The 16133-nt window shown below is 43.7% G+C and overlaps 1 protein-coding gene across 3 annotated transcripts in view; it reads left to right on the forward strand.

Annotated features, from left to right (window-relative positions):
• LOC107116543 (chromosome unknown open reading frame, human CXorf38) overlaps positions 1-15687 on the forward strand; it is a 35894-nt gene extending 20207 nt beyond the window's left edge. For 2 of the 3 annotated variants that reach the window (XM_015418470.1, XM_015418471.1), the window contains 4 exons: positions 2510-2659; positions 11252-11419; positions 13539-13707; positions 14951-15687. In XM_015418470.1, the coding sequence (XP_015273956.1) occupies positions 2510-2659; positions 11252-11419; positions 13539-13707; positions 14951-14985 (522 nt within the window). In that variant the 3' untranslated portion in view covers positions 14986-15687. The remainder of the gene's footprint in view (positions 1-2509; positions 2660-11251; positions 11420-13538; positions 13708-14950) is intronic. The other variant, XM_015418472.1, reaches the window with a different exon arrangement.
• Positions 15688-16133: the final 446 nt, after the last annotated feature.

Below are 16133 nucleotides of genomic sequence, written 5' to 3' on the forward strand. Positions count from 1 at the left end.
AGAGAAAAAAAGGAAAGGGGAAAGAAAGAGGGCAAAGAGATGGGGGGGCTCTCCCACCCCCCACAAGCCTCCGCCACCCCCCACAGATCCCACACTTACCCCAGGAGTCGGCGGGTGGCATCTTTTGGCCTCCTCCGGGCCGCAGCGCTCCAGCGCTGGCCCGGGGAGTGGGGGGTTCGTCTTCTGGCCTCCTCCGGGCTGCAGCACTCCGGTGCTGGCCCAGGAAAGCGGCGGACAGGCATCCTCAGGCCTCTGGGCTGCAGCGCTCCAGTGTGGGCCCAGGAAAAGCAGTGAGGGGGTCTTCTGGCCTACTCTGGGCCACAGCACTCTGGCGTTGGCCCAGGGAGGCAGCGGGGGCCTCTTCTGGCCTCCTCCAGGCTGCAGCGCTCCGGCGCTGGCCCGGGGAGACGGCGGAGGGGTTTCTTCTTGTCTCTTCCGGGCTGTAGCACTGTGGCGCTGGCCCAGGGAGGCGGCAGGGGGCATCATCTGGTCTCCTCTGGGCCGCAACGCTCCAGCGAGGGCCCCAGGAAGGCGGAGGGGGCATTTTTTGTCTTCTCCAGGCCACAGTGCTCCAGCGCTGACCCGGGGAGGCGGCGGGGGGCCTCTTCTGGTCTCCTTCAGGCCACAGTGCTCTGGCACGGGCCCCGGGAGGGCAACGACAGGCCTCCTCAGGCCTCCCTGGGACCGCAGCACTCTAGCATGGGCCCCAGGAGGTCGGCGACAGGCCATAGCGGGGGGAGCTGGGGGCGGGGCTTGCTGCCACCGCCATTTTGCCAGCTCCTGGGCTTCTGGAGTAGCACTCCGGTGCGCGCCACCCCCCACGGATCCCTCACGTACCCCGGGAGGTGGCGGGGGGCATTTTCTGGCCTCCCCTGGGCCGCAGTGCTCTGGCGCTGGCCCGGGGTGGCAGCGGGGGGCCTCTTTTCGTCTTCTCCAGGTCGCAGCACTCTGACACTGGCCCGGGGAGTCGGCGGGGGGGCATCCTCTGGTCTCCTCCAGCCGCAGCATCCGCCGCTGGCCCAGGGAGGTGGCGGGGGCATCCTTTGGCCTCTTCCGGGCCACAGCTCTCCAGCGCGGGCCCCGGGATGGGGGCGGGGGGCCTTTTTTGGCCTTCTCTGGGCCACAGCGCTCCAGCGCAAGCGCGGGAAGGTGGGGGGGCCTCTTCTGGTGTCCTCCAGGCTGGAGAGCTCCAGCGCTTGCCCGGGTAGTCTGCGGGGGGCATCCTCTGGTCTCCAGCCACAGCGCTCTGGCGCTGGCCCGGGGAGGTGGTGGTGGGGCCTCTTCTGGCCTCCTCCGGGCCGCAGTGCACCAGCACTAGCCCAGGGAGGTGGCAGGGGGCATTCTCTGATCTCTTCCGGGCCGCAGCGCTCCAGCGCTGGCCCTGGGAAGGCGGGGTGTGTGTCTTTTTTGGCTTCCTCCAGGTTGCAGCGCTCCGACACTGGCCTGGGGAGTCAGCAGGGGGCATCCTCTGGTCTCCTCCAGCCGCAGTGTCTGCCGCTGGCCCAGGGAGGCGGCGGGGGCATCCTCTGGCCTCTTTCGGGCCACAGCTCTCCAGCGAGAGAGAAAGAGAAAGAAAAGGAAATAAGAAGGAAAGGAGGGAAAGAAAGAGGGCAAAGAGATGGGGGGAGGGGGGCTCTCCCACCCCACTCAAGCCTCCGCATCTTCTGGCCTCCTCCGGGCCGCAGCGCTCCAGCCCGGGCCCGGGAAGCCAGCGGGGGGCCTCTTCTGCTCTCCTCCAGGCCGCAGCGCAGTCAGGGAGGTGGCGGGGGGCATTCTCTGGTCTCTTCCGAGCCGCAGCGCTCCAGTGCTGGCCCCGGGAAAGCGGGGGTGGTTTTGCCTCCTCTGGGCCACAGCGCTTCGGCGCTGGCCCGGGGAAGCAGCAAGGGGGCTCTTCTGGCCTCCTCCGGGCTGCAACGCTTTGGTGCGGACCCCGGGAAGGCAACGATGGGCCTGCTCATGCCTCCCTGGGGCCGCAGCGCTCCAGCGCGGGCCCCGGGAAGCCGGCGACAGGCCACAGCAGGGGGAGCTGGGGGCAGGGCTTGCTGCCACCGCCATTTTGCCAGCTGCTGGGCACCTGGAGCAGCGCTCCAGCATGCTCCGGCCCCAAAAGGCCCCTGCCTATACTCAGGAACCATAATATTTACACAATGTTTATCACGTTAAGTATTTTCATTGTAGTGACAACTGTTTGTAGTTCTGCTATGAAAACTCAGTTGCTAGTCTCCAAGATTGAGCTGTAACTTGAGAAATAGTTCATGCTTACTTTGCCCCTAATACGTCTACCTGTTTTACTTCATATTTTGATTGAACAGGGTTTTATTCCCCACTCCTCCACATGAAGCCAGCTGAGTGACCTTGGGTCAGTCACAACTCTCTCAGAGCTTTCTCAGCCCCACCTACCTCACAGAGTATCTGTTGTGCGGAAAGGAAGGGAAGGTGATTGTAAGCCAATCCAAGACTCCTTCGGGTAGCGAAGACCAACTCTTCTTCTTCATATTAACATCTCTAGGTGATTAAGTGCCGCAATGAACTGATGCATTCTTCAGATATGAAAGTCTCTTCTTCCTGGCTGAAAACATTTGAAAATCATGTTCAGAATTTGTTAAAAGAATTCCAACGTGTTCCAGAGGCTGAGGAGGCCTGTACAAGGATAAAGAAGGTAATGCTTGCTACTCTTCACTGTTTATAGTTGTGTGGGGGGGTTTTGGTAAAATTTTATTTAAAAACAAACAAATAACAGATATATACATAAATATGAAATTACATAAGATACATTGCCAGTCTAACCCCCCTTATGTCCTGCCTCCATGGGCATAGAAAACCCTTCAGCAGTAGCTGACAATTTTAATAGTATTGCCAATTACAGAGTTGCCAGTTCCATTCTTTGTATTGCTCTTGACCATAGGAGGTCTACTCTGTGTGTATCTCTTATTTTTCTGATACACAGTTAATTTCACTAAAGTGTAGCGCTCCTTTAGTTTCATCAACCAGTCTTGGAGCTTAGGGATATTTTTTGTTTCCATTGCCTGGCAAAAACCAGCCTGACAGCAGTAATCATATGTAAGGCAACCATTTGCTGATCTCTAGGAATATCAGGTAGAAAATTCAGCAACAGTGCCTCTGGTTTATAGGGGATTTGTTTTTTCTAACCCGATTGATATAATTTTCACCACTTATTTTGAATAGCTGGAGGCACGTATGCGTGTCCACCACATGTGAAAGAAGTCTGTGTTATCTTCTTTACGGAACCAGCATATGCTGGTACCAGTCTTATAGATTTTTGCCAACCTTAAAAGACTTAAATGCCACCTGTAAATCATTTGCAACAGGTTTCTTCTAAAGGAGAGGCAAACTGTAAAGGTAGTACCATGGGTGAAGATAAATTTCCACTTTGAATAATCTAAGTTGCTACCTAAGTTTTTTGACCACCTAATGTGGAAGTTTTGATAAGATTTGAGTGTCATTTTCAATACAGTAAAATATATATTGGAAATAAAACTTAAGAAACAAGCTAAAGAAATACTTGTTGGAATAAAAATGAGGGATGGAGTGATTCCATCAAGTAATAGCTGCATTATTAACTCCTTTATTGGGTATTATCAAGAACTATACAGGTATCCCAAAATACCACAAGTTTGTGACATGGAACAGCAGCAGTTTTTAATTTCAGGGGTGGAAAATGGTCAGTAAAATCAGTAAAAGTCAGTTTTTTCATCTTGGTCAGTAATTTGTCAGTTTTTTAAAAAATATGGTCAGTAAAGTCAGTAGTTTTTTTATTTTTGTGAATGCAGTGTGTGTGTTTTTTGTTATCATTACTGCATTTTGGGGAAAACATGATGACTTCCCAGTGAGAAGATTGTTTTTAGTTCAGTTATGAAATACTTTAAGGACTTTGTACCTAAGAGTAAAAGTGATTTGGTGAAATCTTCCACAACATATAGAAACATAATTAATCTCTTAAAACATGAGACAATGAAAGCAGAGGTGATTTTTTTGCACAAGTGCCCGCTTATTTACAAAGTTCACTGGAGTGTTCCAGAAAAAAGATCCTTTTGTGCATGTGATGCACAGTGAAGTAAAAACATCCACAAGAACCATAATGAATCATGTTTGTAAGAGTTCAGCACCATTGTCCCTTGAAGCCTTCAGTGATGAGCAGCTGGTGCAGAATGTAGCGGCGAGGCTGTTGCTATGTCTTCCTTTGTGGGAACATATCCAGCCCGCCCTAAAAGCACTGCACTGGCTGCCTATAGTGTACTGGATTCGGTTCCAGGTGCTGGTTCTTACCTTTAAAGCCCTATATGGCCGGGGACCTACTTACCTAAGGGGCCGCCTTTCTCCACATGTGCCCCAGAGAGCACTAAGATCGGTATCCCAAAATCGGCTGGTTCTCCCGGGCCCTAAAGAGACCAAGGCCGAGGGGGCGTGGCTTAGCGGCCGTTGATGGCGGTCGCATAGAGAACTGACTCCTCCACCTTACCCACCAAAATCGCTTATACAACCACTTCACTGCCTTTATTTTCTACAATCCTCGCAAACAAGTAGGGTGCCGCCTCAACATCATGGCCCTGGCCCTAACATCAACATCATCACCAACCAGACAGCTAACAGCCTGGCAGGAGCCTGGATTAGGGTGTAGGAGACGGGTCACCTCCCCCCCCCGGAGCCTTGGCAAAAGGTTCTTAGCCATGGGGCTTTTGAGGGGCGACCTCTTCACCAGCGCGATGCTGGGGAATTAAGGCGCTCTTCTGCCCCGACGGTCCTGCCACTGAGTGTCCGTATGGATCTAGAGCTGCTGACCGGGACAAGTGTCGGAGATCGAGCATTTTAAATGTGTTCTGAGCGAGGTCGTATGAACTAAAAAGATATACCAAGGGGGGAGCGGAAGAAAAAGCGTTGAAATCTGTTTTGAGAGACTTACCAGAGCGCGGATAGGCATATGGGCGATTTTCAGAGACTTTAGCAAAGTTTTTACAAAAGTAAACAATCCATAAAGATGGCCTCTTTTCTCCAGACTGTGTCATCACCAGGCAATGCACCCAAATCTCCAGAAATTTCCCAAACCAGAGGTGGCAACCCCAGCTGTATAGCCTATTTAAAGTGCATTACATAGTTCTGGTGGGCCAAATAACTTCCTAGGCCTCTTTTCTTTGGGGAAATTATCACAAAAATACATGATCCAATAAAACACATCTTTTATGCAATTATTCCTTTTATTTGCCATCTGTTTTAATTACAGAGCGTGCTCACATTTTTGCAGATTCAATGTAGCATTTCAGCACTTGGAATGCAATAGCACACGGGTTGGTAGGAAGGTTTTGCTGAACAACTTACGCAAAAAGTGTTTTTTGAAGGATCGGGAATGGTTTATGTTGTTCCTGCAAACCTTCCTCTGTGCATTCAAGATTGCCACTGTGCCAATTGCCAATTTTGAAAAACCTAGAATATGTCCTGAAAAGAATTAGCGCATCTCAACAATCTCATTATCATAATTATATCCGTCATGACTGGGTGCTGTGAGATCCACAAAACAGTTATTTGTATGCTTATTTTGTTGCATCTCGTCTACTTCATTTGCACTTGTCATTGTTTGTACTTTAAAAATTTTCAATTGTAACAAAAATTAGTAGTTGGTCAAAGTTGTCAATTGTTGGAAATGTTTTATAAATGTTAATAAAAAAAATTAAAAAAAAAAAGAGACCAAGGCCTTTTCTGTGGCAGCCCTTCACTGGTGGAATGAGCTCCTGAATGACATCAGGGCCCTGCGGGACCTTTTGCAGTTCTGCAGGGCCTGCAAAATGGAGCTCTTCCTCCAGGCTTACAAGTAGGGTGCCGCCTCAACATCATGGCCCTGGCCCTAACATCAACATCATCACCAACCAGACAGCTAACAGCCTGGCAGGAGCCTGGATTAGGGTGTAGGAGACGGGTCACCTCCCCCCCCCGGAGCCTTGGCAAAAGGTTCTTAGCCATGGGGCTTTTGAGGGGCGACCTCTTCACCAGCGCGATGCTGGGGAATTAAGGCGCTCTTCTGCCCCGACGGTCCTACCACTGAGTGTCCGTATGGATCTAGAGCTGCTGACCGGGACAAGTGTCGGAGATCGAGCATTTTAAATGTGTTCTGAGCGAGGTCGTATGAACTAAAAAGATATACCAAGGGGGGAGCGGAAGAAAAAGCGTTGAAATCTGTTTTGAGAGACTTACCAGAGCGCGGATAGGCATATGGGCGATTTTCAGAGACTTTAGCAAAGTTTTTACAAAAGTAAACAATCCATAAAGATGGCGGGGAAGAAGGCAGAGAAAGACAAACTAGCATATAGTGAAACCAGCGGGGAGCATGAGCCTTCGACCGGAAGAGGTCACTGAGTTCTCCAAAACATTGGCAGATTCCTTGTGCCCTCTGCTGGACCAGATGACCAACATCAAACAACAGCTGACAACTTTAAATCAGAACCTTGCAACTCAGCAGCTCCAACTGACTGAAACTTTAAAAATGACGGAGCAAACAGCTGAGAAGGTGAAGGAAATGGACGCCAACACTAAAAAAGTTAAGAAAAAGGTGCAAAAGCTGGAAAAGAAGCAAGCTTCGGAAGAATCTCAACTTTTACAGCTGCAAATGGAGAAAGCAAATTTGGTCCTCCGGTTTCAAGGGTTCCCAGAATTAAAAGACGAGAATCTAAAGCAACTCTTGAGTGAAGCATTAGCCCCAGTTACAGATTTGAAAGCAGAATATCTTGCAAATGAAATGGATGTGGTCTACAGGTCCTATTCCATGTATATCAAGAATAATCTGCCTGGGGAGATAGTGGTCAGATTCTTGAAGAGGAATGTGAGGGATTCAATCCTGAAAGCAACTACATGAACACCCTTGAAAATCGGGGACAACATCATCAGGATTCTAAAAGACATCCCATTTGAAATAAGGCAAAAGAGAAAGAAATATCAAGACTTAATCCTTCTTCTACAAACAAATAGCATTGCCTACAGATGGTTAATTCCAGAAGGCATCATTTTCAAACTACACGATAAAAAAGAAAAGATTGACTCTGTCTTTAAAGCATGTGAGTTCCTGAGATTGCAGTTGGGAGTGACAGATGAGGTTGCTAAGGAAGAAGATGACAGCAAATCCAGTGGCGAACTGGACTCGGTGTCTTCCGACGAGGACTCTGCTTCCGATAAAGGGGCGGCTGCCCCCAAACGCACATATCAATTGAGGATGAGAAAAGATTAACCAAAATGAAGGCTGAAGGACTCTGAAATGTGCCAAAAATTTTGGTTTTATTATTGGATGCTCTTGGGGTTCTCTTAAACAGTTAAATTAATGTATAAAAAGATAAATAATTTAGCATAACCAACTATGTTCAAAGTAACACTAGCAATTTAAGATTAACATTTATATAAGCTGTTGTTATGATCTCCTATTCTTGGGGTTTTAGTTATTAGTGGTTTTCTTTCCTTTCTCCCTAGATGTAGTTACCCCTTCCTAATTTTTCGTTGTAGTTTGTAGTCTATTAAAAAATGCAATTAAAAAATCCCCTCCGGGGAGCTAAAAAAGAAGAAGAGAGAAATGAAAGAGTTTGTTAATAACTCCTTTTTTCATAAAAAAACCAAAGCTAAAGTAAAAGCAAAGACAAGTCTTACTTTACAGTAGTTATGTTTTGTTGTCATAATGATTACTTTATGTGAGGGTTTTTTCCCAAAGCCTTTTATTGGCATAAAGATACAGTAATCTAAATACAAAATCATGCAGAGTAAAATTAAAATTGCAGAGTAACATCACAGAGTAACATCATAATAAAACCTAATTCATAATATCACTTATCAGGCCGTAGGACCATGGCACTGCAGAGAAACTTTGCTACTGTTTCAGTTATTTCTGTATCTAGATTATCGAGCAAGAAAAGGAGTTTATGTGAGGTGTTTAATATGTTTTGCTGTTTTATTAACTACAGTATGTGATCATTTTTAAAAGGGAATCCTTTTTTGCCTTAAATTTTGTACAATAATGAAAACATTGTCCTTTCTTCATTTTAAAAAATTCATTGTCAGTTTACAAGCAAAATATTAACTGGCTATCACAGATCCTGTGATATACACAGCTATGTTATGTGATGACACCTGCATTTTGCAGAGCACAATAGACAAAGAATCTTCCAAGTCTCCCGGCTGGAAATTACAAACCTCAGCCTATTGCCCCTTACTGTAGAATGTTCTTTCACCACTGTTACTTAACAATAGATCTTCAGTGTTCTCACCTTGAAAATGAAAATGCTACGAGCTGTGATAAATAGCTATGCAGAGAGGTCCCATCAGAGAAATGTTTTTGGGCCTAGAAGATTTCATGCCAAGCAAGCAGCCTCTTTCCCAGCCTTAGCAAAATAAACATTACCTAACTTTTAATTAAAAGAAATAATCACTAAGGTCATAAGGCCCAAAGCTGAACTAGGCCTAAAGCGGAATAAATCACTAATGTGCCTGCTACAATATCACCTGCGCAGACTGGCTTTGTACCAGGCCACCATATTACCACCAATATTTAAAAAATTGTTAATTTGTTTGATGTTGTTAAGAAAGAAAAAAATTAAGTCAGCTTGTTCTTAGATGCTGAAAAAGCATTTGATAGACTGGAATATAGCTTTCTGACAGAATCTCTTGTAGCATTTGGTTTTGGAAATAATTTTAAAAAGTGGGCAAGTCTGATTTATTCATAGTGCTTTGCTAAGGTAAGCATAAATGGGTGTCTGTCTTCATGAATAAATATTACTAGAGGTGTATGTTAAGGATGCTCTCTCTCTGCTCTCCAGTTTACTCTCTCCTTATAATCACTGGCAATTTCAGCAAGAGAAGAACCAAAAATCCATGGCATTAAAATATGAGCAATCCAATATAAAATTGGTCTTTATGCAGATGATATTGTTATTTTTTTTTACAGACATTTTACAAACATCTGGTAAAATACTAGAAAGTCATATTGTACAATATGGGAATGTTTCCGGGTATAAACTGCATGCAGATAAATCTAAGATTATCTGTCTTAATACAAATTTAACTTTGGGATATGAAGATTACTGGCCAAATTAAGTATCTCGGTATGAGGTTAAATAAGAACAATGATGGATTATTAAAGATCAGTTGTGAGCTGAAATTTAAAAAAACAGTTCCAACTTTGGGAAACCTTAAACTTATCTTTCCTTGGTCATGTAAACACGATAAAAATGATGGTTCTTCCCAAATTAAACTTTTTATTTGGTAATCTCTTGGCTAAAATTCCAGAAAAAATGTTAAAGAGTGGCAGCTATTATTAAATATATTCATTTGGGATGAACAGAAACCTAGGATATGGTATAGCAACATGTATGACAAAAAATTAAATGGTGGGTTGGAGATATCCAAACTTAAAATATACTACCAAACTGCCAGAGTAAAATGGTTGAAAGACTGGCTATCAAATGCTTCTGAAAACACACCAGCCTTTATAGAACAATCCTTTGTAAATGTACTTCTGAAAAGTTGGCCTTGGATGAGGGGGAAAAAATTAGGAAGAAATACTATAATAATGATAACACTATCATAAATGTAATACTTAATGTATGGGATCAAGTTAAAAATAAATTGTCACCAAGATCCTTTCCCTTAGCATCTATTAGTGACATGATTGATGAGACCAGCCTGGAATTTCTCCCCTTGAGAAGGTGGGAGTTCTCAGGATTTAACAATTACAGAAACTTGATAATTGGCTATCAAGTAATCTCATATAGTGATATTAAGTATTGTCTAGAACCTAGTATTTCAGTATTTGTGTATCTCCAAGTCAGAGGCTATCTATGTGAACTGATACCAATAAATGCTATTTTAAGACCATTGCTAGTAGTTTTGGCTGTTATCCATGGGTGATTTATTATTCTTCATGGTAGAAAATTTAAAAAATGACAGAATATGAAGCTGGATGGCCTAATTCTGTAATTGTTTGGTCAAGGTACCTGAGGCTATATCAGAATGTCTTTTTTCAGAGGATTTGTGTAGAGCAATACAATTTAACTATTGCAGTTTTACTTCCAAAGTAATTACTTTTCATTGTCAATAATATTACATTCTGTCTACATGTAATATATGGCAGGATAAAGTTGCTGCAGGGCAGATAGCCTTGCTGTTGTGTGGCACACATTAATGCTATTTGACACATTAAAAAAAAACCTGGTTGGAGAGGCACACTTATGAGAGAATACAAAATCCATTGTCCAAAAACCTACTTCAGTTGTTTCCAAAGGCATGGTAGTAGGCTTGCCAAGCCCCCCCGGGGGACGGGGAAACCCCTGCCCCAGAGTCCCGTTCCCTGCCGCTGGCGGATCGGGCCCCGGGGGAACCCCACCCCCAAAGCACAGGACGTGCCCGGCGTCAGCACGTCACCCAGAAGTGACGCAGCCACGCCGGGGGCGCCGGGGGTGGGGCCACGGTCATCCAAGGGAAAACTCTATGTTTCCCCCTTGGATGACCGTGGCCCCGCCCCCGGCGCTCCCGACGCAGCTGCGTCACTTCCGGGTAATGTGCTTGTGGCATATGCGCGCTTTGCGCGTGCACTCTCCCAGAGCGAGCCGGGACTCCCCCGCTGCGGCTTAAGGTACGACTTGGCAACCCTACATGGTAGTGGATTTAAATATGTTGAAAAATAAGAAAAGTAAAATTAGGTATTTAAAAAATATTCACAAAATGGCAGGGACATTGCTGTGGAGACACCAGCCATCTTGTTATGAACTAGCAGCTAAATGTGTATTCTCACACTATCCCTATAGTTTCTAATGAAATGGTTTTTAAAATGGCTGGCATTCAGCAGGGTGCGATGTATGGTAGAATTGTCTCTTCCAAAAGTTGTGTAATCAGTTCTGTTTGTAGGCTTAACGGCAACACTGCCAGATGGCAAACCATTTTTTACATTGGTATAGATTGAAATTTGATGTGGCCAGAGGGAGGAGGTTCTACTGTTCAGGGGTAGGGAATAAAAATCCTATTGGACATACCCAGGTCCCTGAACATATTTGGATCTTGCTTGTTTATTAGGTGCCTCACAATATTCACATAACCACATTCAACACAGTAGTTACAATATGAAGAAGTCGCATTTTTTGTGTATAAAATATTGCACTATGAGTATTAAGGCAATAATAACACACATAACCTCTTTAAATCCAATCCCTTAAATAATTTTCTCACCAAACAGCTTCTACAGTCATTATTTTTCTCACCAATCAAATAGCTCCTGTCATCTGACTGGGCTGTTCACGTACCAGGGGAAGATCAGCTCGATGGACTGGAAGGTGAAATGAGTCAGAGCCAGATCCGTGAAATAGAAGCAGAGTTGATAAAAGAGAGACTTCATGAGATCAGCCTAGCAATGGAAGTACAAGGAATGATGTCAGACGAGGTAACTAAAATGTAAAACATCAAAGCAGCCATGCACTCATGCTATATTTTTAATTTAATCATAAATTATAAATAGAGTTTATTTTGATTTTAAATCAGTGTTTACTAGAATGAGCTTGTTCGGAGGAAGGACAAAGACATTACTGTTGCCTTTAAAAAAAAGAAGCCTATACAGCTGAACTCCAAACCACCCTACTGAATTTACGGAATTTTACAGCTAGGCAGTTTTATTCTAGGGTACAAATATGCAGCTGCCTGTTGAGATTGCATTTTTCAATATTCCATGATTCCATGTGAGTTCTGAATTTTGTACTAGTTACAGAATTTAAAATCCCACGAGTTTCTGTATTTTGAAAGCAAGTTTCTAGCCCTTATGATTGTGAAGATAGGTGAAATAATGCATAATTGTGGTTTTGATTAAGAGTTAGTCCTCAGGGAATAGAGCTTTTGTGGCCTACACATCCTTTTTTCCCTGTGCACATTTACAAGTCCTAGAACTAAAGCTATTCTTGGCATAGAATTTTGGTTACCTTGATAAAGCTCCCTTTTAAAGGACAACATAGACACCGTCTGAGCTCCAACAAACTTTGCACAGAATTCTACTGATAGAATAGGGCTTCCTCATATCCTTCCCATTCTAGGTCTGTGTCCCCCCTGAAAAGCTAGTCCGAAGGGTGGTTCTAAAATAGCATGGGATGTGGCATAGAGGGCTGTAGTAGAAAAGAGAAATCAGTGAAAATTGAGGTATTCCCCCATTGTGTAAGTAGAAGTCCTGTCTACTTGCACAAGTGTATCTTTGGATCCTGGCCATTTTCCAAAGGTACATCAGAGACAACTAGACATACAGAATTTTTGTAAACAGAATTGGCAATTATTTTTTAAATTAAACTATGTGATGCTGAACTTTCTTACTCAATAACAAGTTATTTTGGAGGTGTTATTATAATAAAGCATCATAGAATCAGTGGGATGTAATGTTTAAAGTGTTTGGTTAAGACTAGGGAGACCTTTGTTCAGATACCTGCTCAGCTATGAAAAACATTAAGTGACCTGTGGCAATCTTTCAGCATAACCCTACTTCCCAGAAGTGTTGTTGAAGGTAAATGTATGCCATCCTGAGGATGTTGGAGAAAAGGGTAAGATAAAAATGTGCTATCTAAATCTGGTATCTAATGGCAAGCTGTAAGAGCAGCAGCACCTAAGGAATTGCATTCTCTCATTTGTGAACTGGTAAAGCCCATTCATGTAGAAATTTATTAGAATTAAGGGAGTTTAAAATCCCACACTTTATTTTCTACTTTAAATTGTTTTAGAAAGAGTACAAGAATTGGAGACCACTGAGTATCTGAACCACTGAATTCTAGCATGTAGGGAGAAAGGAATTTTTGAGGTCACTTTTCTCCTGTTAGCATTGAGTTACTACAGGTAGAAATGTCATAGGATGGAATGTCAGCTGTATAGTGGACATCACCATAACAGTCTTTTCTGTATTCACAATTTAATATTTTAAAGTCACTTTGCCGTCCCTGTTGGCAAAGACTTGTCTACTATGTTTCTTCAAATCTTGAGCTTTTCTTTCTTTCTTTCTTTTGGTCCTTAGCTTGCTTCCTTGGAATACAATTTTAGACCCTCCTTGGTCTGCCTTTCATCTGCCATACGATTTACAGTATAGTCAGCAAATGGTTGTGCTTTCAGAAATTGTGGTGTGATTTATTTTTCCTGTGCTTCTGGGAGACACCTGGCATTATTCATTTCACCCTTTGATTTACTGTCAAATAGTCATGGCTTTTTCTTATATTAGCATCCTAGTTTCAGCTGTGCAGAAAATGCAAGTACTTTCTCATTAGTTTGTGGAAATCTTTTAAAATGAGCAATTTAGGACATTACAAGAAGCATTAAAGAGACAGAGGAAGGTATGGTACGGTACAGTGCCTATAGAGTTGGGGGTGCAGATAAGAAGTGCAAGTTGAAATCCCTGCTCCACTCTGAAGTTCTCAGTGACCACGGATGAGTCTCTGAGTTTCACTTGCTGTAAGCTCGTGAGACAAGCTTCTTTGAGAAAGGGTGGGGTACAAATGAATGCATATTTCCGATTGTAAACATGTTATTTTCTGTCTTAGGATGTAAATAAAATACAGATTGTAAGGAACTTCTTAAAGGACAACCATGATCTTCAAAGAACCTTGGAAGCAGAAATACAGAATCTAGAAATCCTGGTACAATTGTACAGCCAAAAGCAATCCACAGAAGAGACTCAAGAAGTGAATAATGAACAAGAAAAGGATGAAGGCAAGTGTATTGGTTTAAAATGTAATCAGTTATATCTTTCTAACTATATTACATGCTGCTTTACATTTCTGACATTTATTAAATGCCTGGAAATATTACTGTCATATGAAAATTTCATTACCATTACATCAGAAGATACAATTTTATGTCAACTAGTGGACAAATTTAGTACTGGTCAAGTATTATTTTGAAACTACTGTTTTTTAGTTTGAATCAGCGTGTGACATTTCCTTTCTCTGTAATTCTTAAAAGCAGAATGCAGCCTTTGTGATGCTTTAATCTATGGAGTCGTTGGCCCACATTCCCCGTCCCTTCAGTTTTGATACCATCGATCATGGTATCCTTCTGGATCACCTTTCAGGACTGGGAGGCACTGTTCTATGGTGTTTCCAGTCCTACCTAGAGGGTAGTTTTCAGAGTGTGGTGCTGGGGAACTGCTGCTCTGCCCCTTGGTTTTTGGCCTATGGGGTTCCCCAAGGTTTGATCTTGTTCCCCATGCTTTTCAATATCTATGTAAAGCCACTGGGAGAGGTCACCTGGAGATCTGGGCTGAGATGCCACCAATATGCAGATGACACTCAGCTCTATCTTGGGACTACCAGCAGATCCCAAGGAGTCTGGAAAATGTAAACAGGTGCCTGGAAGCAGTTTTGGAATAGCTGAGGGCTGACAAGCTGAAACGTAATCCAACAAATTGAAGGTGTTATTTGTAGGGGGGAGGTCTGATCTGGGAAATGGGTTATCCCCTGTTCTGGATGGGGTTGCACTCTCCTTAAAGGAGCAAATTCATAGCTAGGGGTGCTTCTGGACCCAGGCCTCCTGTTGGATAAACAGGTGGCATTGGTGGCCAGGGGTGCCTTTCAGCAGCTTTGACTGGTGAGCCAGCTGCGGCCCTTCCTGGACATGAAAGGTCTTACCACTGTGCTGTGTGCCCTGGTAACATCTAGATTAGATTACTGCAATGCACTGTACATGGTGGTCACCCTTGTAGACTGTCCAGAAGCTACAGGTGGCACAGTATGCTATGACGAGAGTCTTGACTGGAGTGGGTGATCCATTGGGGGGGGGGCTTTGCTCCAATACAGTGGTCAGTACATCCAGTGGTCCTAAAGTTTCAGGTGCATAATGGTGTGCTTTAGTGTTTTGTTTTCACTGAATTTCACCCAATAGGTATTAGTACTGAAATGACCTAAAAATCAGTAAACCATGAGATTAACCTTATCAATGTTTTTGTTTGTTTTAGGTTCTCCTTTACAAAAAAGGAAGCGTACACTGTGAAGAACTTGACTATACTATGAACAGTTTTAACACAAGAAAATCTTGCAACAGAGTGATCTCTTTAAGTATTCCTGAGGGATCGTGTATATTGAGACTTCAAAGGGCATATTGCCATTAAATTAACTTCGAAAACATTCAGAACACCCTGCTGCTGTACAGTGGATGCTTTCATGAGTTTAGCACTGTGCTCTTTGCACACTGAAGCAATTGCCCACACTTCATTTCTGTGCAAACTGTTTGACACTCTGTGTTTCTATCAGTAATACTCATCAGGACTATCTGTGGAAATCCCAGCAGAATGGAGCAATCCATTTGTAATTGTTCTTTCCTTATTCTGTACTAGACAAAGGGTTGTAAACCTACAGCTCAGCTAATGGCAGCATGTTCTGCCTGTGCAAGCGGCTCTTCTGTTAGCAGAATGCACCGTCCTTAGCTGAGCAGAATGGTAGGATATAATCCAATATACTAAAGAAAACATTACCCCCAAAAAAGCTGTAGCTGTCTATAAATCTCTTTTTGTGTAATTGTTTTGTTTTTCTACATTGAATTCAATAGTGTGTGTTTGGAACCAAATGGTGGTTGATCAGCAACAGGCTCAGTAAAACTGTGCTCATGTTTTGTGTCTGTTTTAAGTGCCATGAAGTTGCTTCCAACTTATGGTGACCCTATGAATTAATGACCTCCAAGATGTCCTATCATTAAACAGCCTTGCTCAGGTCTTGTAAACTGAGTGCCGTGGCTTCCTTTATTGAGTCAATCCATCTCAGTTGGGTCTTCCTCTTTTCCTTCAACTTTTCCTACCATTGCTCTTTCCCAGTGACTCTTGTCTTCTCGTGATGTGACTGTGATGGACATTGGCTTACAACACTGCCCCTTCTCCATTTTACCTGAGTTTGCTTTCCGTATAAACATCTTGGGAACCAAGCTACTTTTGAAGCACTGGTTTTGTTGATTCAAAATATCGCTCCCTCCTCCATCAAAGGAGTTCTAATGCAGTATTTACCCCATAACCCCCTTCTCTGTCCCCCTGAGGAAGGGCTCAGGGGCACCTCAATGCAAAGGTGAAACCTTATCTAAGAATGTTTCCAATTTCCTTTAAATATGAAGTACACTGAGGGGGAGTTGGCAGTCTAGTTTACTGTCAGAGT

This window comes from Gekko japonicus, unplaced genomic scaffold (genome assembly GCF_001447785.1).
Source record: "Gekko japonicus isolate JY-2015 unplaced genomic scaffold, Gekko_japonicus_V1.1 scaffold202, whole genome shotgun sequence".
In the NCBI taxonomy this organism is placed as follows: Eukaryota; Metazoa; Chordata; class Lepidosauria; order Squamata; family Gekkonidae; genus Gekko; species Gekko japonicus.